Here is a 25186-nt window from a genome sequence, read left to right as displayed (position 1 = left end):
GGGGTGGTTTCGGCCACCCCCATCTGGCCTGTTTGGGGGTGGCTCACCACCCCACAGCCAGATGGTGATGGCTCGGCCATCCGAAAGAAGCCCATATCTTTTTCTTGCCCTTTTCCATCAACTTTCTGCAGAACGACTCTCATGTCTACTCTGAGGCATCCATTTCTGAATTTGTCACCCAATACACCACCAGGATTCGCCGTGATTTTAAATTCTGAAATGCCTCTGCCAGTGCTGACCACTTCTACGTATAATATCATTCCATTGGTCGAGAGGTCGCCTCTAGGCTTCATGATTTGTATAACAATGCCATCCAGGTAACTTGCTCATCTAGCTACTTCCAGAGATGCTATGTTTCCCACAAAGATGTGGCAAGTTTGTCCTCGCCCACATAAGAAAGCTCTCACTCCCCTGGCCACCCCCATCCGACTGTGGGGGTGGCGAGTAGATGGGGGTAAATGGCTGTAGTTAGCCCCAAAAATTTTCTTTTCTTTCTTTTTGTGCAAAACCATAATTTTTTAATCTTTTTAATTTTTTTTTTTTTAAAAATTATTTATATGACATATGGCGACATTTGATTGGTGCTGACATGGCGTTCCGTTAAGTTTTGAACATAATTTTAATGGAAGTACCATCTTGGTCTTTATGAAAACTACAGGAACCTCCTATAATAAAAATAAAATCCTTAGGGGAGAAAAATAAAGTGTTAAAACCTTATGGGGCAAAAGAATATTTAACTAAAAAAAAAAAAAAAAAAGTCAGAATGGTCGAATTGCAATAATTTGGAAGTTTAGAAGATAAAATGTCACTTTTTAAACATTGAGATTAAAAGTGTAAATAGGTAAATAGTTTAGGGAGTAAAATGTATTTTTTCCATGTGGCCGAAAAAATATCTTCGGCGGTCAACACATTTTGGTGGGTTCAATTATTGCTTTAGGTAAGCACAAGTTTTGAGAGCTTCTCCATTCACAGAAGAAGTGTGACAAAATTGTTAGAAAGGCATTTGTTTATTCTTTATCTTGAACCTCATTCTCATTTTCTTAAGAAGGCAGGCAGTTTAGGCGGTGTCTCGCGGGCCGTTTTGACGTTGTTGCATTAGTCGGCCATTTTATATTTGTCAAGACTCAAGCGTGCCTCCTTATTAAATCCAGAAAACCTGCGTTGAAATAGAAGGCATAGAAAGCATGTTTCCAAGTGTTTTGTCCACTCACGCTTCACTTACAACAATAAAATGATTAACTGAATACACCTAATTCTCATAAATAAATAAAAGAATGAGTTTGTAACTCCCCTTTTGTTCTTTCTTTAGAATATCATTTCATGCTAGCGAGCGTGCTAAAAATCGGTTACGGTTGTAAGGATAAATTTCTTACAAAGTGATATTGATGTGATAGTTCATACGACGACACTGCTTACTTTAGCAAAAATAAATAAATAAATAAATCTATACATTAAATTTTGTTGCTTAATCTTTCTTATCCATGTTATTCCACGTCACATGTACTCATGTGGACTGCCAGAGACAGATATGGGGCGGTGGGGGGACCAACATAGGCCATAGCCTCCCCTTGAAAGGGTCTATATAATTATGTTTTAATATACATCTTGAGGTCAAAATAATTTAGTTTGGCTTCTAGTCCTTGGAAAAAGCAGTGCAAAAAATCAAGTGCAAAACAAGTTTTAATCGCAACACTTTACTCATTATGAAAAAAAAAAAAAAAATTGAAAATAGAACTTTATCATTATGTAATTCAACATTCAGACTTCTAAGAATTGTTAAATATTTCTGAATTTTGTCAATGGTTGTTAAGTACTAGAAGATCAATTGTCTACCAACTTGTTTATCGACTTGTTGTACTTGTGCTTAAAGCTTGTTTGTGATTGCGTTTGAGAAATAGAGCTTTTAAGTCAAAAAGAGCTTTTGGGCAAAAACTTCATTTTTAAGTTTTTGCCAAAAGTGCTTTTTGGCCATTTTTTTAGGCTTTTTAGATCCTTAAAAGGACTTTTAATTTTTTTACCAAACAAATACGTTTTTCTTCAAGTGGGTTTTTTGAGTGTTAAAAGTACTTTTAGGCCTCTCAAACATGCTCTTACTCTTCCTGTTTTTACTGCAACTAGAAATATTGTCAAAACTAAGCTTTATAACAAAATTAAAAATGAGTTTCGATCTCACAGATTCTTTGATGTTGTAGATTCGAAAGAGAAATTGTTGTGAATTTTAGTACAAATTCATCTCATAAATAATTTTTAGAATCTAAAGATTCTTAAACTGTCGCATGAGTTTATAAGAATTCATCACGCGGAGAAAAGAACATATACCCACATAGCAATTCACACGCTAAGACACCAACTATGCCAGGGATTCACGTTTATTGCTGCGGTTGAGAGACGTTGGGGTGCTTGTATGAAAAGCAAAACCTGGGTCCACAGAGCTTTTCCCTAAAGCTCACACTTCACATATGTTATGAGAATAAAGAGACCTTAACCATTGGGTTGCTTCAAAGGGACACCCCATGGATTCCATGTTCACACACGCAAAGCTTCAAAGCCCTCCAACCTCAACTCAAAAAGTAGTGTAACAAATTGAATTTGAATAGATTGTTAACGATTCGAACAGCAAATGTGAACGTTTTTATGAGGTCTACCTGCATAAACAGGACCACATAGAGTGACTGCTCGAGACTTATTCAGACAGATAACTATAAACCAAGAAAATTACTAGGAATCTCTATTTGTAACTAACAAAGTGGATGGGTTGTCATGGGTTGGACGGATTGGTGGAAGAATGTGAGTGTTGGACCTTTTGGTTGGACGGTTTTGGCTTTGCCCTTTTCAACTAAATTCCAACTGGGCGGTTCCAATGGAGATTCCAAGCTTTTTGAGGTTGGTTTGTACAAAAGGCTGCTCCTATCCTCTTTTTCCCTTTTGCCTTTGCTTTGATTCTTCATTTCTTCTTGTGAACTTCACCTACAATGCAAGTAATCTTAGTAGGAACTGTACACATCTCATACTTTCCCAAAACCTTTGCATGTCTTTTTCTTTTTCTCTTCTGTAAGTATTCATGCCTTTGTTCTTGAAAAGAGTGCTTCTCTATGTTTAGTTATACTCTCGATATGTCCAACAAGTTACCTCCTTTCCATGTGGTCCAACCTCCAAAGTTGTTTGGACTTGTCCTAATTTTTAAACTTTTTCCAGATAATCAACTTATGGGCACTGATTGGGATCATCTATATGGCAACCACTTAATATATACCCCAATGGATTGGAGCAAACTTTGCACGATATAAACTAGGAGTATTTAATTGTATACCTGTCTGTCAGGTCTAGGTTGTGTTGAATTGTTGAAGTATATGTATAAGATTATATAGGTCAATCATAATTCAACCCATTTAAATTTAATCAAACGGGTTCAATCTCTCAACTCTAATCCACTAATTTTGTTATGAGTTCGGGTCAAATTCGCAGATCGTATAAAAAATTGACAGCCCTTATATAAACTAATTCAAATAGCAAAGAACAACCAGTTTAGAGGGTGGCTCTCTTACAATCGACTAAAAGATCTTTCCAATCATTCTTGACATCATCTACACTATTTTTATCTCCTCCACTCGAGAAATTAGAAGAGTTTTCTTTTCTACCTACCACGTGACAAAATAGGTTGCGGGTTTCCTATCGATCTTTTTCAAGAAGCATTCTCATCTCTCCCAAACTTCAATTATTGAGAGCTGAAAGGATACCTGGTTAATTTCTTGATTCTTTCTCTCATGCACTCTTATTTACTTTTGAAAAAAGAAAAAGAAAAATGGCAAACACCAACCCGTCCAAGTAAAATCTTCAAAGGATGGTTTGGTTGAGCCCTCCCCCCTATCTTAACTTTAGATACAACTTTGTCTTTTATGGTAGATTATTGCTAACGTGTTTAGTTTAAACTATTCAGAGCAAAGCTTTAACAAAAGTCAAGCACTTAAATACTCTCAAAATCCAAAGCAAGAAGTGGAATATCCCACCCAATGATCCTCATCCATTGTATCACTATCCCATCACTCCATGCTCATCAATGACACCTCTCTCCATGCCTGCCACCGCACTTCTTCGCACGTGCTCACATGACGCCATGTGCAAAGTATAATTCATAGTTAAGCTATCTAAAGGCCGGCCAAAGTTGCCTTATCTCCTTCTTTTGCCAAGTGGAGGCTGAGAGACTGCGGCCGCCCATTGGCCACAACGAAAAGACCAAAACGTCACGAGAAAAAAAATAAAAAAAAGCATAACTTCTCACACTAAGCCAACCATACCAAACCGAAGTCTAAAGACTTTGCATATATATATACGTTGAAGTTGATGAACCCCCACCAAACACATTTGCCTAACATTTCAGTGTCTCAACCTCCTAACCATCACCTCTCAGCTCTCCCAATGGACTGGACCAGAGGCCGAACCATAGGCCGTGGCTCGACCGCCACGGTCTCGACCGCAACTGCTCACGGGTCTGGTCGGGTTCTTGCCGTCAAGTCGGCCGAGCTCTCACAATCAAAATTCCTTAAAAGGGAACAGAGGATTCTTTCTACGTTAAGCTGCCCTCAAATTGTGGCATACAGGGGATGTGACATTACATGTGAAAATGGTAAGCTTCTATACAACATTTTCATGGAGTATGCGCCACGTGGCACGCTTGTCGACGCAATTCGCAGCCGAGGTGGTGGCTTAGAGGAGGCAGAAATCAAGGCCTACACGCGCAACATTGTGTTGGGGCTTGAGTACCTTCACTCTAATGGTATAGTGCATTGTGACATCAAGTGTCACAACGTTTTGGTCACTGGTGATGGTGTGAAGATTGCTGACTTGGGCTGCGCCAGGCGGATTGATGATGATGGTGTAACAAGTGATGATTTGGCAATCGCCGGCACGCCGGTCTTCATGGCACCGGAGGTGGCGCGTGGAGAGCAACAGGGGTTCCCTGCTGATGTGTGGGCTATGGGGTGCGCCGTGATCGAGATGGCTACAGGGAGAGCCCCGTGGACTGATGCTTCCGACCCGGTATCGGCCCTTTACCGAATTGGGTATTCGGGTGATGTGCCGGAGGCTCCCAGCTTCATGTCAAAGCAGGCCAAGGATTTCTTGGACAAGTGTTTGAAGAGAGACCCAGTAGATAGGTGGTCAGCTAGACAACTTCTCAATCATGCTTTTCTTGAAGAAGCTAAGGAACCCAATTGCTTCGATTCGGATACTCCAACAACCGTATTGGATCAAGGCATTTGGGACTCAATAGAGGAGCCAGAGACAATTCCGAGCCCGACCCATAAAAGTTCTTCGGATTCCCCCGGTGAAAGAATCCGGCGGTTGGGTAGAATCAGCACAACGTCGTCTCAAGGAATGCCCAATTGGGTATTGGATGAAGGTTGGATAACAGTGAGAAGCAATGGCAGCAAAGAGCCAGAGATGTTCAATTGCAGTCAGGAGAAGGAGTTGGTGTATTCCAATGAACCCACCAGCAGTGGGGCCGGGGCATGTAATCCTAGTAGTAGTTGTAATTGTAGTTATGTTAGCAGCAATAGGAGCGTCTCATTGATGGCCTATGAATGCAAAAAGGAGGCTTTTAAATGTAAGAAAGATGTATTATGTGGGAACATTGATTTGAGAATAAAATGGACAGTTTTTCTGCATTCCCAATTATTTTTTTCTTTCTTTCATTACCATATGATTCATGAATCCGATCCAATGCAATAGGGTTGTTTTATTGCAGTGTAATAGAACAGCCGAACATAACGGACTCTACCCGTTTGGGGTTGTTCGAGCCCCACTTACTCATGTTGCTCCGAACAGTTGTTCGGGCTCCACCCGCTCGGCCACTGACTAAGCTGATAGGGGGTCTTCCTACATGCAATAAGGACAACTTCTACACAAGATCCCCATTAGTGATTGAGGTTCATCATTGTCATCTTTTACCCAGGGCTGCAAATTGGCTTGGCTATAGATGGGTCTCACCTAATTCTATAACCAGCCCAGTGTGGCAGTAATTTTGTTTTCCACGAGTAAAAAATACGAGCAGGGAAAGTGGTAAAAGAGGCCGGACCAAGTAACGTTAGAAGCCTTTTCTATGTTCATTTGACTTAAAAAAAAAAAAAAAAAAACCTAATGATGTAAATTTTAAAATTATCATTACATCAAAATTTAATAGTAATTTATTACTCACTATTTTAATCTTTGACTTTGGGTTAAAACTAGGCAAAGTGATTTTTTTTTTTAGTTAAATATTCTTAATACTACTATCAGCCATTTTTTTTTTAACAAAAGCCTCACAAATTGACAGACTCTGTTAGGGTTGACCTTTAAAATTGATAAAAATAATAATAATAATAATAATAATAAAATTTGACTAAAATCTTCAGAAACCAAATTTATCATTTTAAAAAAATAAAGGTCAATTTTATTTTTTAAATAATTTAAATGATTAATAATGTCGGTTTGTGAATTTTTTTTTTTGAAAATGACTGATAGTTCAGAGAGTTTAAAAATATATTTAATCCTTTTTTAGTGAGAAAACAAAACTTAAATCTATCCATCTATTTAGGTGTAATAATGTCTGGGATTGGAGTCAATAATAGTAATTTAAGCACTCACTTTTGTTCCATCACAACTTAGAGTCTCTTCAATAGCAAACCGCACACATAAAAAAAAGAATCAAAACACACTCCATGGCCAGCATTAAAAATGACCCACTTTCCTTTATGTTGCTCAGCCAGATTAGGTCAACCTTTACCTAATACCTAATTAGCCAGTGCTTCATAACCACCACTTTTACAATAATCTCACAATCAATCTTTTCCCCCAAACGACAACGTATAGTGCCATTCCATAGCTCATTAGGTCCATTGGCTCTCTTTCAACTCATCAAATACAAATGCTCACGGCCGGCCCACCATGAAAAGCATTGCAAGTTGCAACAAATATTATGTCTCTTATTGATAAGTTGTCTTTTCTCAAGTTGTTTATCAGAACTCAGAAGCCCTCATTTGGTCTAACAAGAAGATTTATATGCATAGCTAATAGCTTCCCACTCTAATATTACTCCTCAGCAACTCCACTTCAAACACTATCCAATTGCTTTGGTTCAATTTTCCTATTGGTATACTCAACTACCAATGGGCCCATAAAGCCCGTCTACCTCGGCCCTAATGATAGCTGAACCGCCTACTAATCGTTACGGCCGGCTTCCTTCTTGTTCGTTGCTGCACCAAGCATGGCAAGTTTGGCTTGGAGCTCCATTTCATCAGGAACTTTTGTTATTAGGAGATTTGGAGGTATTTTTGATCAGTCGAGTTACCTTATAGTGCATGAAAGAAGGGACTATAAAAAAAAAAAATATATATATATATATATATATATATATATATATATATATATATAAAATATAAAATATAAAAAAAGGCCAGCCCCTTTTCAAGAAATCCTTCAGGAGGTTCAATGATGCATGGTGGGCTTACTGCTTACTCGTTCCTGCTTACCTTTCTTGCTCTGGCCACTGTGGAATACGCACAGGAGCTGAAAGGTGACACAGCACTCGGGCGAATGCTTGTCTTGGTAACTCTCTCTGTCATGGTCCTCCTGGGCTTGATGCTGCTCACTGCACTCAAAAGCACCAGGCTTTTGCGTGAAAATGATCCCATTCTCAGTTTTTTTAATAAACTAAGAGGACTGTAACCAGGCCACACAAGGACTTAAAACACAAATGTGGACTTATGATCTACTCTCAACGCCTGTTGACAGAAGACAGCAGCCACCAATTACAATAGAAAATTCTGTAACTTCATGAATATCTAGAGTAGTTCAACTGTTGTGCAGTAAGAATCACATCTAACAAGGTAAGAAAACACATGTTCATAAAAAGAAACCAAAATCAGCAGTAAATATTTTCTCTATTTTGTCAGCACAAAATTGATCATTTCTACTTCGTCACTTAAGCACTACATAAGTTAAAAACACACAAACTGAAAACCCTATATTTTTTTTTTCTTTGGGGGCGGGGATGCCTTTTACCACATATGGGGGCATAGACTGTAATCAACCAAACCATTGTGGAACTCGCAAAAAATACCATGAACACCAAAAAGAAAACCTTAAAAAGAATTGCAAGAGGTGTTGTGTTCCTTAAGTATTCTTCTTGCTACCAGAATGTGACAATCTCCTGTCCAATGACTGCAACTGGTTCCTGAGATTTTGGTTTTCCTCAAGCAAGCGATCATACTCGAGAAGGAACCCTTCAGACTGTTTTCTTAACGCAACTGCATTGGCCTCTGCACCATTTACTTCTTTTGTCCTCGTCTCCAGCTCCGACTCCAGCTGCTTGAGTTTTGTCCGCAGTGTGGCTGTTTCTTCCTCCAATGCTTTGATTTCCTCTGAACCGCCAGATTTCCCATCTTCGGGTCCTCGGTTCTGATTCTTAACAGCTTCCATGCTCTTTCTTCGTATGCGCAGCTCTCTGATATAATGATGTAGTCTGTCCATCATTAGTGCAAGAAATAGAGAAGACCCTGCAAGTAATTAGCCCAAGTTTAAATCTTAATATAGTTCAATAGCTAACAAGTCAGTCACTGAGCAAAATAGGGTTCAAACTCAAACAATAAGTTCAATCCTGAAACAAAAATCCTGTACATGTAAATTTTAAGGGAGAGCAGCTCACCTCCGATTCAAGCACCTTCCATTCCCTCATATTTTTAAATGAATGAATGCCACATGTTAAAAAATCAATCCAAATGCAAGAAAAAGACCATGTCATGCACATAGAATACTAATGTTGATGTTAACTAAAAATCCATCTCTTCTCCTCTCTTGCGACAGCAACACTTCCCCTTAAAGACTCCAGTAAACCTATGGGGGCCTCAAAAAAACCAACTGGCCTAAAGCTAGTGAAGTAAGCTTCAGGATTCATGGCTTGAGATTCGGGCATTTTTTTTGCATTCATTTGTGTAGATCTGTTGTTTGATCCAACGTCAAACCTGTTTTTGAACTCATTTTTGTTAGTGCTGGAGGAAAGATTGATGGTATTGGTTTTGATTTGGAGGTTGATGGTGCTGAAACCAGTGAAGTAGGCGGTTGTGTGGATACGAATTGTGGTGAGGGTGGGGATGACAAATTGAGGTTTTTTAACAGTGAAGGACTTGATGAGCAATTGGCAAGTGAGGTTGCGTTTGCACTGGGTTTGGAGGAGGATCATGGTGAAATGGAGGTGGGTAAACTGGTGGCAAAGCTTGCAAATGATGCCGAGGCCAAGATGGTCAGCTATGAACATCTTATTTTTAAAGGAATGAGTGACTTCAATAAAGTGGAAACTATCATAAGATACTTGAATAGTAAATGGGGATAGAATCATTGCTACCTGCTAATGTTTATGCAAAAAGAAGGGAAGAAGGCTAGGGATTCCATTACTTTGATTAGCCAGAGAAGGTGGAGTAGCTACCAACAAGAGAATATGTAGTTAATTATGATGTTATAATTAGAACTTGTTTGGGAATGCGTTAAGGAGCTTAAAAAGTGCTTTTAGTACATAAAAAGTTGTTCCAAGAAAAAATCGGTCCATTTGGTAAAAAAACTTAAAAAAGGTAATTTTTTATTTTTATTTTTTTTCTACTTTTTTGCTCTAAAAAGAAGCTTGAAAATGAAGCTTTTTATAAAAATCTCTTTTAGGCTTTTTCCATGGACAAAAACTATATTTCTCAACATAATCCCAAACAAGCTCATAGTATTCTGTGTAAATGATGTGGCATTTTTCTGGCCTTTTGATTCACTTTTGAGCATGAGGTATTCATTCATTAAAAATGGGAGGAAACAGGAGACGCTTGAATTGGAAGTGAGCTACTTCAATTTTAGTAATTCATTGTATTTGACTAAATTATATGCTAAGGTGGTAAAATTTGAATAATTTAATTCAAAAGATTGGTTCTAATTTTACGAACTCTACCGTTGAGGTATGTTGGAAAATCTAGTGCATCATGAGCCATCTAACTAATACTAAAAGAGGTTTCAAAATGAAAAGTGTAAAGATAATAAATTATAAATTTAACAAAAATACAGGACAAGCATTTTGTTTGCTGATTAAGTAATTCCTTAATAACCAGGGTAAGCAATGCAATGATCCAAGCATTGACTGCTACTATGAACAATTTCAATGAATAAAATGGATCTCTCAAGTAGATTTAAAATAATTAACAGCACATTTTAGCTTTAAGATCTATAAAGTAAGCCTTCCACACACCACAGAGGTCTTATTTCCTTATTAACATGACCCAGAAAATCAAATCACTTGGATTATGTAAATCACGATCAAGAAAATTGTTTCATTAATAGATTACCACAATTCCCTACTATGATTTATTCAAACAAAAGAAAAAACCAATTTCTTCTTCTACAAAATCCAAAAAAGCGAAAGAAAAATTCAAACAGTTTAATCATAATTAATAATTAATGACTTTCAAACTCTAAATCACATCGAATTGATATGGCATTGCATTTAAAACCATCATCTCTCTAAAGATGATAAAATTCAAAGAATTTACCATAAATAAAGGTTATAATACAATATTGTGCTTAAAAAAAACCCCACAATTAATTCGCTAAAATAAATGAAAAATAAAAAACTGATCATTACCCATGAGAGTGGCTTCGAGGAGGTGCTTGGCCATGAGAACCTGATCCGTGGGATTGACCGCGCCGTCGTCGATCCTACGTCTACGGATCTTGGCCATGCTGTAGACGCTGGACATGAGCACCACCAGAACCGTTCCCGCCACGGTCTTGACCATGACGGGCCCACGCCCGCGCTTGACCCGGTCCAGGCCCACGATCACCAGCTTCCTCAGGGGGGTCTTGAACAGCATCACCAGTATCAGACCCATCTCCGAGAATATCACCGCGAACAATAGCTGCTGCATTTTTGATATCAGAGATCGGACTGCGAGGGATTGGTCGAGATTGGTTGAGTGTAGGTTGTTATCATAGGATGGGGTGTATGGGAGGCGCGAATTGTTGGGTCAGAGTCTCTCTCACACGCTCTCTCGCTCAGAGCCTAAAGATATGAATGAAGAAATGGGGGCTTTCTCTTTCCTTCTGCTAGAAGCATAGAAGGAGGACTTTTGAAATTTTCGTAGAGAGTCCCTAGCCAATGTTTATTTACAATCAAGGACTTTTTGCTTATCCGGGTGGGTTATCTGATATTCACGATTAGGGTCTTAAATTAGGATAATTTTGGATTAAGACCGTCTAGATTTTTCGAGTAATGCTACAAGTCCATCTTTTGTCCCTCTTCAGTTCCTTCAAGAATAATGTGACTATTAAAATCACTATTGGGTTTGTGATTGATCATTATTGAATTTTGATCAAATTATGATCTTAATAGTCATATCATTCTTGAAATGATTCAAGAAGGACACAGAAGAGACTTATAAAATTACTCAAATTTCTCATAGTATTTTATCATCTACAATTTATTTCATTAAAAAAAAATATATAGCTATTATCAAAAATGAAAGAAAGTATGATAAAATAATTATTTTAATCCTTAATTTGATTATGAACTATGAATGAAATTATATTATAATCAAATTTTCTAAAACACTTCTATAATACAATCATAATTTACTTTTTTAATGACATTTTTTCTTTATTTTTTAAAACATAAACAATTATTTTATAACTTTTTTTTTAAAAAAAAAAAATTCATGTTCCAAAATTTCAACCATTTTTTCATATTAGTATTCATTAATTTTATCAACCTAATCATATCAGAATTTACCATATTTTATCATATTTTTTACAAGTGATATATACTGATGTGACAAAATCTCATATATTTTAATTTTAAATAATAATTGGAATTTAAGGAATTCTACATGATAGAATATCTTAAAAATTTTAAATGATCATAATCTGATAATTTTATATTAGAGGTTTTAAATTGTAATGATTATTTTTAAATAAATAATCCGAATATTACTATCCCAACATATATAATTTACTAAGATACAATTAATTATAAAATAATTTGCTTTGTTTGGTAATATTTCTTTCTTCTTCCTCCTCTTTTTTATTTTTATTTATTTATTTTTTTTTTATTTTTTTTTTTAAAAAAAGACAATTCAAAACACAAAATACTCAAAATTACCTCCACATTTATGTCTTGTAATGACACTTTCTTTTTTTAGTATTAACAAAGGAAATATTTTTTAAAAATAATAAATATTGAGATAATTTATCTATCAATCTAAACTTTTTAATTTAAAAGTAATAACTTCAGCTACCATTAAGATTGGTAAAACCCCTAAAAATAATAGGCTGAAATGGTGGGGAAGAAGGGTCTCCCTACTTCAAAGGAAAGGGGAAAATGCATTTTCACAGCCCTTCCTACAAATTTGTTGCATCAAGAAGAAGCCAAATGCAAACCTCTTGACTGAATTGCTCTAAAATGAAAAATGCTTAATCTAGCTTATTATATGAGTTTCTTTTAATCCATGTGAACTCATTTAACACTTTATACTTGTCCTTGAGTTGATTATGTATTTAATTTAATTTAATTTATTTTCATTTTTGCTAGGCAAGTTGATTATATATACATACATATAAGAATTGGCTGTAAGGAAATTGACATATTATGCAAGTGATGGTAATCATCAAATCCATCTTATCTTTTACTGCAGGGCTATAATTGAAAATGATATTGTCTATTTTGATGAATCGTTTATAATTTTTTTTTTAAACGCCTATTAATGGTTAGAAATATGGGGAATGAGAGAAGACTAGGCACAATATGCAATCTAAAAAAAAAAAAAAAGATCATATTAGAAAAAGTATTGTAGGTATTGCATAACTGCCATATTAATTTAGTGGTTGAGATAATAAGTATGATGTAGACTATCAAATTATTTTGTGACAGAGAACTTAGGCTACTTTACCAGCTTATGGTAACATGGTTAGAATGCTGTGAATGACGTTTAGGTAAACAATGAAAAGGCTCGGCTTGTTTATGATTCTTCTGGGATTATAGGCATTACCATTGCCTACTGTTTGGTCCTTTTGGACTGATCCAGACTTTGTTACTGTATTTGTACTGCTTTTACCTATTGGGCTTTGTTGTCAGGGTATCCACCCTATTAATCATGTAACCCCTTTCCCTTAATTAATTAGAAAAAAAAAAGAAAAAAAAGTATGATTGAATGAAAGACTCACATTATATGTGTGCATTTTTTGAAAGGGTTAGCTTAAACTATAAGCTATCTACGAGGCCCAATGACAAGAAACTCATCAGTGATTCATACCAATTTGAAACATAGAGAAATGCTGCTTATTTTTTATTTGAAAAAAATGTTTTGAAAAACAAGTCAACTTTAGAACCTAAAACAAGATTTCAGATTTAAAAGAATCAATTAAAGCATGTGATTCAAACAATTTAGTAATAATAGATTCTTTCACATATTCAAGATCTTGAAAATCTTCTAAATAATTTGTGTATATATTGATGTCTCAAAAGAGTGAATTTTTTCAACAAATTGTTGAAGGAGTTTATAAGATCATATTCCCCTTGAGAAGTATTCCTAGCAAATAGGAGTCAACAGATCTCGCTCAGAAATTTAATCCAACCAAAGTGAACTTACTTTGATACTAATTAAAAAACGCTATGCCGACTCCAAAACCCCAATTAATGCGGAATTAACAATATTTAAATATAAGCAAAGAATTACCAAAATATAAACAATCACACACAAGAATTTTGGTGAGGAGGAGGAAACCTTTTAGAAAACAATCTAAAAGTAAAACCTCTCCAGAGCAGCTAAACAGAGGAAATCACTATCAAAAGATTATCTAGAGATTACAGACACTAAGAACATTTACAACCCTTTGCAAGACATTGGCTCTGTAAGATCGACAAGCCTACAACTCGTTTCCTTGCTCACAATCTTCTTCAATGTGATTCTCTTTTGCCGGACCCTTCCGATAGACTTCTCAACCGTAGATTTATCAAAGGAATAACTAAAATTCTAAGAGATTCAATTTAACGCTCACCACATATGATCTCTCTTAGCACAGCCTTCGACAAACTCTTTAGGGGTGAAAATTCGTACATCTCTCTTTCTATAATGATGTATATATATCAGTACATCAAACCCTAGACCTGGGCCCACTAAAAACACGTTTTTGGGCATAATAGGTACGGGGTGTCCAGACAGGTTAATGGGTTGTTCGGACATGGCCTTGTAGAGCAAAAATATGCTTGCTGGAAAGCCTGTCCGGACAGCCTAGCACCGTGTCCAGACATGGCCTGCAGTAGGGAGAAAACAATATTTTGGAAATGTTGTCCTACCTTGATCAAAAGCTCCGATCGATCGGCGTTTGTGGTCCGATTGAGCTGAAGTTTTACAGGGACATTCATGACACATGAATTTACATTATGAACGGTATTTGATTCTGAGCATTCCATATCAGTGTTTGAGCCCGTGGATAGTAACCTTTGTATTTTAAAACTGAATTAAGCCAACACAAGAATTAACGTGTTTTAATGAATATTTTTATTTTGAAAATAAATAAATAAAAAAGGAAAAAAGAAACAAAAATCTTTTTTGTTTTTTTCCTTTCTGGCTTTCACTGTGATTTCCTCGCTACAAAAGAGTCATCATCTTTCTCTTTTTCTTTTTCTTTTTGTGGCTCTCTCTCTTTCTCTGTCTCTTTCGTATCCTTCATTGCTTCTCATCTCAACATCAACAGCTCCTCCCTCTCTTCCGAGGAAAAAACAGCACCTAAAATATCGAACAGGATATTTCTTCTCCTTCCACAACTCCAATAATTCAATCTTCCCTTCTTATTTTGTTCCTTCAATTTCAGTACCCTACCTAATTAAAACCAATGGACACTTTCAATTATTATCACATCAACAAGTTTTACTTAAACAATGAAAAATAATCAATAAATAACACTCTAAGCAACTCAAGTTCAGTCTCCTTAAACTAATCCATTGACTTAAGCATCATAGACTTTTTCAATCCCTCAGAGGCCAGCGAAATTCCTCCATAGTTTGCAAAAGCCCGTCGATAAGTCTAACCATCCAAAAAATTTACTTCAAGGCAATATGTTATCCTTGCGCTTGTGCCAAAAGGCACGATTTAAACTTATAATATTGGTGGAACTCAAAACCCTTGGAGATTGGTATCCCTAAAACTCATGCAATCCTCATTTTAAGTGGATAGCGTTTTCTTCTAAACTAAGTTAGAGAAAATTAGCGTCTATCTTTATAACATATAATTCTCATATGTATTTAAAATCATATGAGTTGAAAACAGTTCCTTCGATCCAATTTGAAGAAAAAAAAAAAAACTTTGTTCTTCTTATTTTATGTTATCTTTTGGTTGACATTGCCTTAACCTTTTGTGATGTATATGATTTGATTTAATAAGTTGGTGATTAACCATCCATTATGAACGGCAGTTGCCAAAGTTAAAAAGCATATCTGCTTTTGGGAGCATGTTACTTTAATTATTTTAATTTACATGTAGAAAATAAATAGAGGAGAAGGATGGTGATAGGTTTACGCAAATAAATGTGGGTGGTGGGGGCAACGTGGTGGTTATCATATCAACTAACTGCTTCTAAATCGGGGCAGGTTGAGAGAGTGACTTAAAACATCATCGGAGTGACTTTTTGCCAGTTTTCGGCGGAATACATTGTATTTTATCTTTTTTCTTTTTTATTGGGGATATTATAAATTTTACTACAATTTTTTATTAACTTATATGACTAACATGTGTAAGTGTGACGTAGTGAAAAAATTAAACAAATAAATTTAATTATTTAGTGGCAGTAATAAGTGGCACGTACATTATCGGGTCAATTTGTAAAAGACTTGCAATAAAACTATTATACAACCCTTTCTAATCTTTTTTCTTTTAGTAAATTGCTTTGTTGTTGACAGGCAATAAATCATTCAACACTAGAGTTGGTGGGTGGGTGTAATCACTGCATGCAATCTTAAATAGTTTAATCAGTCTATGGCCATAGGCAACTTGGATCAGAGCTTAGAAAGAAAGCATGACGGCAAGGAGAGGTATGGAATTGGGCTGGACATGAGGGCCATTACCGCCCATGGCCCATTCTAATAGGACAATGCATTTGAGCCCACTCAGAAGTTAGAACACGGAGCCAATGAGTGCAGGAATCTCTATCTAATAATGCTCTTGTAATGGGTTCTTTTCTGAATCTCTTGGCCATGTTGGTGTTGTATGTGAATGATTTTTTTGGTTTGGCATATGAGGAGTCAAACGAGAGCCGTGTGACATTAATTGATTGGTCGTACATGACATACCATTAATTAATTAGACGATAAGTTGACGGATGAAATCTATTTAAAATTAGATAAAAGCCCAAAGACGAGATTGAAAGCTTAAGAACTAAATTAAAAGCGTTTAATTTTTCCCATTATAGGGAAAAGGTCTCATTGTTGGAAGTCAGAACAAGCTCATGGCATTAGAAATTAGACCACTTACCATTTCACTATGCTGACTTTCAACACCCATAACGAGTAGAACCTTCAAAGTTGCCCAAACGACTTGGGATAGAAAATTGTGGCTATGACTTTTGTACAACAGAAATAGTTGTTGACATTTCAATTAGAATGGGATCCAACATCCATTTAATTATTATCCAAACGAGATATTTCTTTGATATATCTCTCGAACACATTCAACTTTTGAATCAATAATTGGCCCGGGATCTTAACACAGTCACCCTCCACATGGAAAAGGATTCTCTCCATTTCAAATTCCTTTTATTTCCTCCGGTTAGTGCATTTAGAAGGGCAAAATTGTCCAAATTATTTTGAGGTTAAAATTTTTAGACAACACTACCCTTCTAAATACACTAACTGGAGGAAATAGAGGAGATTTGAAATTGAGAGAATCATTTTTCCACATGAATGCATAAGCTTGCTAACCAGACAAGAAAAGACGGCTCGGATAATGGCATGAAGATAAATGAATCCCAAATCATGATAAAAAACTAAATAGACAGATACATATCGAAAAGAGTATGGATTTATATTTTTGAATACATGATTGTGCAAAAGACATCATGAACCACAGAGAAGTGGCACAAACTGTGAGCATAAATCTTACACATTAATTATCTTTTCATTTGGCCTTCGTCAATGTCAAAGATCTTGCTCGTAGATTCAAAAAGATCCCCCTGAGAGAAAAATTGAGAAAATGAAACACCACTGTCATAATGGTATCAATAGAAAGGAACATAAGTTTAAGATGTTAGGGACTGGTGCAGAAGAGAGATAAGAGAATGTACCAGCCAAATGCAATTAAGCTATGGAAAATGACACGGAACTGAAGCGGCACATACTGGTGATTTACCCACCCGACAACCGGCCAAAACTGCATTTAGAAATAATCAAGGTAATATTAAGATATACTTATGTTCTTAATCAGGGTGGTATCACAATAATACATAATGGGAACAGGGCAATACCGTCCATGCCGTAAGCTGCACCGATGGATAATTCTTCTTAATGTTAGTTTTCACATGCATCCAAGGTCTCCCTGCATTTCACAATTTTTTTTTAAAAAAAGATTATAAGCAGCAACTTTCACAGCTCTATAGTGGTATACGATGGCTCATACATAGCCTATATGCTCACATGCTTCTTTCAGGTTGACACTTTCCAAAACTTGGGAGTTGTTCGACTCCAAAATGTATTTAAGAGTTGCCATGAGAAATAATTCATTCTAACAATACTTTATTGCATGTGACTGGAGTGTGTTATCCCTTTGCTCCAGTTATACATCTCACATGTCTGGATCCCATATATAATACTCAGATGTGATACAGACTTACCCTCAATGATCAACCCATAGTAAATCATGAATAGCAAGTTGTTCCAAGGAGAAGATGTCAACTGCTCCAGCACCACCTGAAATAATTGATTAGGCAGTTTAGAAACTTCAATATAAGATACCTAATTTTAAGACAATCAGTACTTGATGAACCCTCATGCATTCTTGAACAGATATGAAAGCAACTTCTTTTTAAAATGAAAATAAGGCACGGTGGTTATGCATATGGTTACCAAAATAAAACAGAAGAACTGAGAATACTGTATTTGGACTCCCAATGATTATGCTAAAATTCTGGATAAGTATTCTTTACCTCTGCCCACTAAGCAACCAACCAGAGCATGAGGGTAGGTAGCATACCTTTTTAGCTACTGTTTTTGAATCCTTCTTGCCCTTGAAAATTTTATCCAGTAGTATATACAGGAAATGCCCAAAAGGCCCAAGATAAATGGCTCCAAAAAGCTGCAGTTAGCTATGTTAGTATAGATCGCTGGAAAGACATATGAAACAGTAGATACACGCATGAAATCAATATACAAGTAGTTGACATGCATAAAACTCTACTACACTAGCATCTTTTTGCTTTGGTACATTCATATTTTCAGGTCAGAACAAAAGAGTGTTTCAATACATACTCATCTAACCAAATTTCATGTACATTCTTTTAAAAAATTCAAATAGAAAAACATAAATTGTCACCTAATAATAACTTCAATTATGATTTTATATTGAAAATCAACCATAAGCACTGCAAGCAAACATGATCTGCATGCCCCGATACAGAAACCCTCCTTGAGGGATTGATCTTCAGGCAGGTCAGGAGGTATCAAATGTATGCCATTCCATTTACTTATAGGCCTGAACCCGATTCCCCACATTGTAATTTGAGCTTATCAGGGATTCACTCGAATAAATTATTCCACAAATAGCAACGTTCATCTGGTACTCACCTCATTTGAAGTTAAATAGTATGCAAGAACCAATAGGGAACAGGGAAGGAATATAGAGCATGACGCCATGAACTTTACATTTCAACAAACACTATACCAAATTGTGCAGCAGGAATAAACAATACAAATAGAAAAATCCTCAGTACTTGAATTTTGGTGCCAGAAAATAGGGTAGTGCTACAAAATGAACGAATAGCTTTGAAAAAGTGAGAGCAGGAAATTCAAATGGTAGAACTAAAAATAACCCAAGGGGGCAAAAGAAAAAAGCTTCCTGAACTTCATCTTCTTAGGTGTCTATTGATTTTTCAGTCCAAGGTGTCTTGCCTCCATGGTCAAACCAGGAAATCAGGCAAAACTAAAATGTTGGTATTTTGAGATCAAATTGTCTGCATTCCAAAATATACTGGATCTATATGTGTATATATATATATATGTAGTACTAGTACACTATACACAAATTATGGTAATTGGCCAGTGATAAATCCTTACTTTCTCAGCCATAATTTTTTAAATAACATATAACAATTATGAGAAAGATATTCATCAAAAAAAAAAAAAATTATAAGATAGACAACAAATATAATTTCTCTTTCTCATTTGCACTAGCACTGAGCTAGCTCACATTAGCGTCTACAACAAATATTTGCCAAGATTTTATCTTACAAAGAGCAACTTCAAAACTCTGATGATTCTAAAGACCACTAAAGCTAATACTTCACTTCATGACTAGTTTATCTTCAAATTATAAACATACTCAATGTCCCAGTGTCCAAACACAGAGCACCAACATGCTTACTTTGAGCTTTTAACATAATCCAATAACAAAAATCAAAAGGAAAACATAAAGCCCACATGTGCAGCCACAAACGTTACATACCTCTAACAGAAATTGCAACTTTAAGTAATTTGGATAAAAGGAAAAAAGAAAGAGCGTTACCACTTTCAGAACAAGCCGTCTCAGCTGAATCTTCTGTATTCCAGTGAGCTTCTGAGAAACCACATCACTAATCCCTGACAACACCCCGGCTGTAATTGCCTGATTTAATAACATATTATATAGTATATCACATGGTGATTAATCAATGTGAAAAATAAAAACCCAATTCACAAAAGTGAAAAAGACACATTTTCCCTTTTTTTTATCGAATAATTTAACAAACTTCAACAAAAAAAAGTGGACTTCGATTTTTTTTTTTTTTTTTTTTTTTTTCAACTATGTTTCCTGCACGTTGCACATATTCGAAACCCAGAAAAGAAAAACTGATCAAGATTCAGATTTTCACTTTCCTTCTACTTTCTTCCAATTTCCCAGCAACCAAATAGGGGCTAAGCGAAAAATTAAGCAAAATCAAAATTTACAAAAACAAATGAGAGATGGGCAAAGTGTCGACCTTGGTTCTCAGGGGGTGACGCTGAAGCTGCACCAAGTACTGGTGGAACAACCCCTTCTTCGCTTTCGATCCCATGCTTGATTTTGCTTCCAATTCCTTTGGATCTTGCAAGAGAGAACACGCAGTTTTCCACTTCTGGGTAATTAACTGGCTCAACTATATGCAGTGCTGACTCCTTCAAAATATCTTCCAAATTAGTACCCCCAACTTAAAAAGCACCAACTACTCCCAAGAAACATGTACCACGTTGTTAACTATTTAAGAGAAAGTTAGATGCTTCGTTAAGACAGTTTTAGATGAATTACACATGATTCTAATTTAAATTTTATTAATTATTAGTAATTGTGCTCATTTATATAAATTATTATAAAAAAAAAAATACGTTTACATTTGTTTTCATCAATTATATCGAGACAAATTCTTCGATTTAATCAACCAGTGTGAGCAGGTGCTAGCATATTCTGCTTTCCCTTTCTTGTCTCTAGATAGTCTCTAAGATATTATTTGGATTTTTAGCAGTTTGAATTACTTAGGAAAAAGGTTGGGAAGGGAACCTTTATTGAATGGGTTCGGCCCGTTGGGCGTTGAAGATGGACAAGTCAACCACAATCTATTGCGAAAGCCCTCTTTGAAAGCCCGTTCGGATTGGAAGAGAAACACAAACAAATAAAGTTTTCTTTGTATTGAAAATTAATTATTAAATTCAGTTTATTAGAGCTAAATTTTATTTTAATTAACTAAAATACTAAAATGAGAATAAAAATAATTGTATCCTGCTTAGTAATTTAGAAAAAACATTTGGTATCCCACACAATAATTTTTCTCTGGGGTTGATGAGGATTAATGGTCTGTTTGGGAGTGCGTTTTAAAAAATTAATAATAATTATAAAATAAAAATATAATTTTTAAAAGTATAAATAAGGTTTATAGTGACGGAAAGTTATAGTTTTATGATATCATTGCTTACCAGTTCTAATGACGAGTTTTACTGCGGACCCAATACCAGGGAGAAAATTTTGAACTTCAAAATTATAAAGAGTGAAAAGGTCAGCCAAGGGGCTGAGTCATGCGGGTCAGCTGGTCAATATTTTCCGTATCTGATTCTGACCATTCGTTTCTGTTATCCTTCAATATTATAAATAGAGACTCCACAAGCCTCCATTCTCAAATACCTCTCCACTATCCCTACAACACATAACACAAGAAAAGCTCAGAGAAAACATCAATCAAATGGCTTCTTCAACTCTGCGATTATCTTCATCTTCTTGTTCCAGGCAAATCGATGCTGTTATTCATGTCCCTAAACTTCCAAAAGTCATTCCTTATTTCTCAATTCCAAAAATACCAACGACAAAGCCGGTTGAGGAATTGAATATAAGAGATGGGTTCAAGAGAATAGTTCCGGTAGAAAAGATCAGTACCGCACCAATCCATGATAAATCACCCAACTCTGACGCCATTGCGGCGACTACCCAACTCTATGCTATCTTAGAGGCCGTGGCTGACAGGGTGGAGATGCACGCAAACATTGGAAAACAGCGTGAAAACTGGAATACCCTTCTTCTCAATTCCATCAACATGATTACTCTCACTGCTGCCACCATGGCTGGTGCTGCAGCCATTGGTGGCGCCGGAATGCCCCTTTTGGCTTTGAAACTTTCGTCCACTCTCTTGTATTCTGCAGCCACTGGGATGCTGCTTGTGATGAACAAAATACAGCCTTCACAGCTTGCAGAGGAGCAACGCAATGCTACGAGGATGTTCAAGCAGATCCAGACCCAAATCCAAACTATGATGGCTCTCGGGAGTCCATCTAAAGAAGATGTGAAGGGCGTGATGGAAAAGGTTTTGGCCGTCGACAAAGCATACCCACTTCCCTTGCTAGGAGCCATGCTTGACAAATTCCCTGCAAAGTTTGAGCCATCTGTTTGGTGGCCTACAAATCAACAAATCCAGAAGAAAAACAAGTCATCTGAAGGAAAGCAACGAGGTCAGAAGAATAATGGGTGGAGTGAGGAAATGGAAGTAGAAATGCGAGAGATCATCGAAGTGGTGAAGAGAAAGGACATTGAGGACTACGAAAGGCTAGGCAACTTGGTGTTGAAGATCAACAAGATTTTAGCCATCTCAGGTCCATTACTCACTGGCATTGCAGCCGTCGGATCTGCTTTTGTCGGTAACGGCTCATGGGCTGCAGTAGTAGCGGTGGCTGCGGGGGCTTTAGGTAGCGCGGTTAATGCATTCGAGCATGGTGGCCAAGTTGGGATGGTGTTTGAGATGTACAGAAACTGCGCTGGCTTCTTCCAGCTACTCCAAGAATCAATTGAATCCACACTTGAGGAAAGAAATTTGGAGAAAAGAAAAAACGGGGAGTTGTTTGAAATGAATGTGGCTTTGAAATTGGGGAGAAGCTTGTCACAGCTCAGAGAACTTGCCAGAAAGTCGGCTTCTTCACGTATGGATGGAACCACCATAGATGAATTTGCTAGCAAGCTTTTTTAGTTTAAGATTTCATGTACAGCTATTCTTTGGTTCATTGATTATTTGTACAAACCAATTGTTTATACAAATTAACCTATAACATAGAAAAAAATACTACTTCTCAAATTTTATCTCAGCTATTAGTGCAGAAGATTGATTTGCATGCTTTTATTGTTTTGTGATTGGAAATAATTGATGGATATTTAAACTATCCCTATTTAGAGCACTCACAATGGAGGAATCAAATGATACTTTTATTTAAAATGACTAATCAAATTTCTAAAAAATCTTCCACATTGAATTAGCAAAAAAAAAAATTGAGATTTTATTGGATTAGCAAGAAAAAATGCTACACGTAGCTAGCGGCACTTTTTTCAAGAACCATTTTTTTATTATTTATTTTTTTATTGTTTCTGCCATCTGTTTTTTCTTTTTTCATTCTCTCTCTCTCTCGAGTAGCCTCTAGAAACCTCTCTAGCCCTCTCTTCTTCCTACCTCTCTCTCTCTCTGATCTCTCTCGACAAACCACCATGAAGGACCACGCAAATCTCGATTCGCAAACAAAGAAACCTTCTAGGAGTCGCAGGAAGATTCTGATCCGCCGCTTCGGTCTTTAGCAAGAAATCAAGAATTAATCTAACAATCTAAATATGAGTTTGGATTCTTTTACCTTACGAACAATACTATATGTGGGACAGTTCAATGAAATATATATATATATAGGGACGGAGCTGGGGTGGCCGGTGTAGGCCATGGCCCCCCAACTCAAGGAAAAAAAAATTGTTAAGGTATTTATTTATTTATTGCCTATTGATCCCTACCCACTAAAATATTTGACCCTTAACCCCTGCTCATCCCAAGCTTTGACTAAATCTCTATATATATATTTCCATTAAAGGCTACTTGTATTGTCTTTTGATTAGATATGATGTGGTAGTACTACTTGAAATTTAACGGATGGTAGACGGAATCAATTTGATAAAAATTAAAACCTTAGAAAATAAATTGATAAAATTAAAACCACTATTGGGATCTAATTTGATAAAAGTCGTGCCTTTTAGGTGTTAACCATCATAATATTGTTGCCCAGAATCATGATGCCATCTAGGCTGTGAATCATGATGATAATTATGAAGAAATGGCAATGGCAGTAAAGGGAATAAATTGTATTAAGAAAGTATATCTAGCAACATCCCAAGATCACCATATGAGCAAACCATGTCGAGATTCAAAGCATTGAAAAGAAAAGAAAAGCAAGCAACGTGTGATTCAGTGCAGGCAACAAAAGAAACTATTTCATAAGAGAATATGTCAATTCAACTTTGTAATCCTTAACTTAGAGCATTTATGTCTCTTTTTTTTATTTTTTTATTTTTTTTTTTTTTATTTTTTTAATTTAATTTAAGGATCAAAACTATTTTTTACTTTCATATATATATATATATATATATATATACACACACACTCAACAATAGCTTCATTTTATCATTCCATATACTAATTAAATATCATTTGTTTACTTCTTTTTTTTTTTTTTTTTTTAATTATTTATTTCTCTACTTTCTAAATAATTCAGGAGAGAGAATGAGTTTTTTATTATTTTTTTTCTTTCTATTTTAATAAGCACAATGATTGCTACAGTGCAACCCAATACATTGGGTTGCACCGTCGCTATCCTAATGTTCAGAAGTAAGATATGGAGTCTACTGTGGGTGGCTTTTTATGACTTTTTGGACATTTTCCCTAAACTTAAGGAAAAGAACCATATATAAGGGAGCTGTTGTGAATGCTTACGCTTAATTCTGATTTTTACTTTAATGTATATTGAAGTATATATTGGTGTCGTACAATAGGGTAACCTCATAGCTCACGTGAGAGTTTGTCGAGACTTTACTTATTCAGTCATGTTAAATTATCATTTCTCCTAAAAATTTAAGCTAATAGAAAGAGAAAAATTTAATCACTTAACCATTACTTTAACACCCACCCTAATGTGTGGGCCAAAACTCCATTTTAATAGGTGAGGCCCAACACGTGAAATATTTTAATTAAAATGGGGGGTGAAATGACGGAGTCAAGGTTCGATCACTGGACCTTTGGCTCTGATACATGTTAAATTACCAGTTATCCAAAAAACTTAATGAATGGGCCGGCCTGGCTCGAAGAGAAGTGATCGGAGTCTAAACCGGTGAACCGGGTTGACAGCTTTGGACTGGGATGAAGGTGCTAACATGGTAGAGGTGGAGTAGCACTAGGGTTGACGTGGCACGCTGAGAGGCTGACATGTAGTTGCAAGGATGAGTGAAAGCGTCTAGCGCGTGTGGTACACGTGCTTCACCGTGGTGTCGCTGTGGCGCGTGAAGCCCACGCCCAGCAACTTCAAACGGCGCGTGGTGGCGCGTTCGAAGCCGCAGTCCGTTTGCGTCGTTCTTGTAGGATTTGTGACGGCCGATGAAGGATCTTCGGGATGGCGCCGCAACCAAGTTGA

General features: G+C 36.2%; 2 protein-coding genes and 2 pseudogenes across 3 annotated transcripts; 2 read left to right on the top strand and 2 right to left on the bottom strand.

Moving 5' to 3' along the window:
• The first annotated feature begins 4373 nt into the window (after positions 1–4373).
• On the top strand, positions 4374–6017 carry LOC132170120 (mitogen-activated protein kinase kinase kinase 18 pseudogene; annotated as a pseudogene).
• A 1864-nt stretch (positions 6018–7881) lies between these two features.
• On the bottom strand, positions 7882–11098 carry LOC132171418 (uncharacterized). Its single transcript, XM_059582728.2, has 2 exons — positions 10646–11098; positions 7882–8531 (listed from the first exon to the last, which is right to left on the bottom strand). The coding sequence occupies exons 1-2, from the start codon at positions 10926–10928 to the stop codon at positions 8149–8151; spliced, it is 666 nt and encodes a 221-aa protein (XP_059438711.1). The 5' UTR covers positions 10929–11098; the 3' UTR covers positions 7882–8148.
• Positions 11099–17051: 5953 nt separating this feature from the next.
• PMP22 (Peroxisomal membrane 22 kDa (Mpv17/PMP22) family protein) lies at positions 17052–20673 on the bottom strand. Of its 2 annotated transcripts, XM_059582286.2 has the most exons (8): positions 20606–20673; positions 20218–20392; positions 19764–19862; positions 18237–18338; positions 17878–17953; positions 17512–17582; positions 17332–17417; positions 17052–17220 (listed from the first exon to the last, which is right to left on the bottom strand). In XM_059582286.2, the coding sequence occupies exons 2-8, from the start codon at positions 20290–20292 to the stop codon at positions 17166–17168; spliced, it is 564 nt and encodes a 187-aa protein (XP_059438269.2). In that variant the 5' UTR covers positions 20293–20392; positions 20606–20673; the 3' UTR covers positions 17052–17165. The 2 variants fall into 2 exon arrangements, with proteins under 2 accessions (XP_059438269.2, XP_059438268.2); XM_059582285.2 differs by lacking the exon at positions 20606–20673 and having other exon boundaries at positions 20218–20538.
• Positions 20674–21444: 771 nt separating this feature from the next.
• Positions 21445–22719, top strand: LOC132172956 (putative F-box protein At4g22030 pseudogene; annotated as a pseudogene).
• Positions 22720–25186: the final 2467 nt, after the last annotated feature.

Source organism: Corylus avellana, chromosome 1 (assembly GCF_965113065.1).
Source record: "Corylus avellana chromosome 1, dhCorAvel1.hap1.2, whole genome shotgun sequence".
NCBI classification, from domain to species: domain Eukaryota; kingdom Viridiplantae; phylum Streptophyta; class Magnoliopsida; order Fagales; family Betulaceae; genus Corylus; species Corylus avellana.
This window is presented reverse-complemented; position numbering and strand designations above follow the sequence as displayed.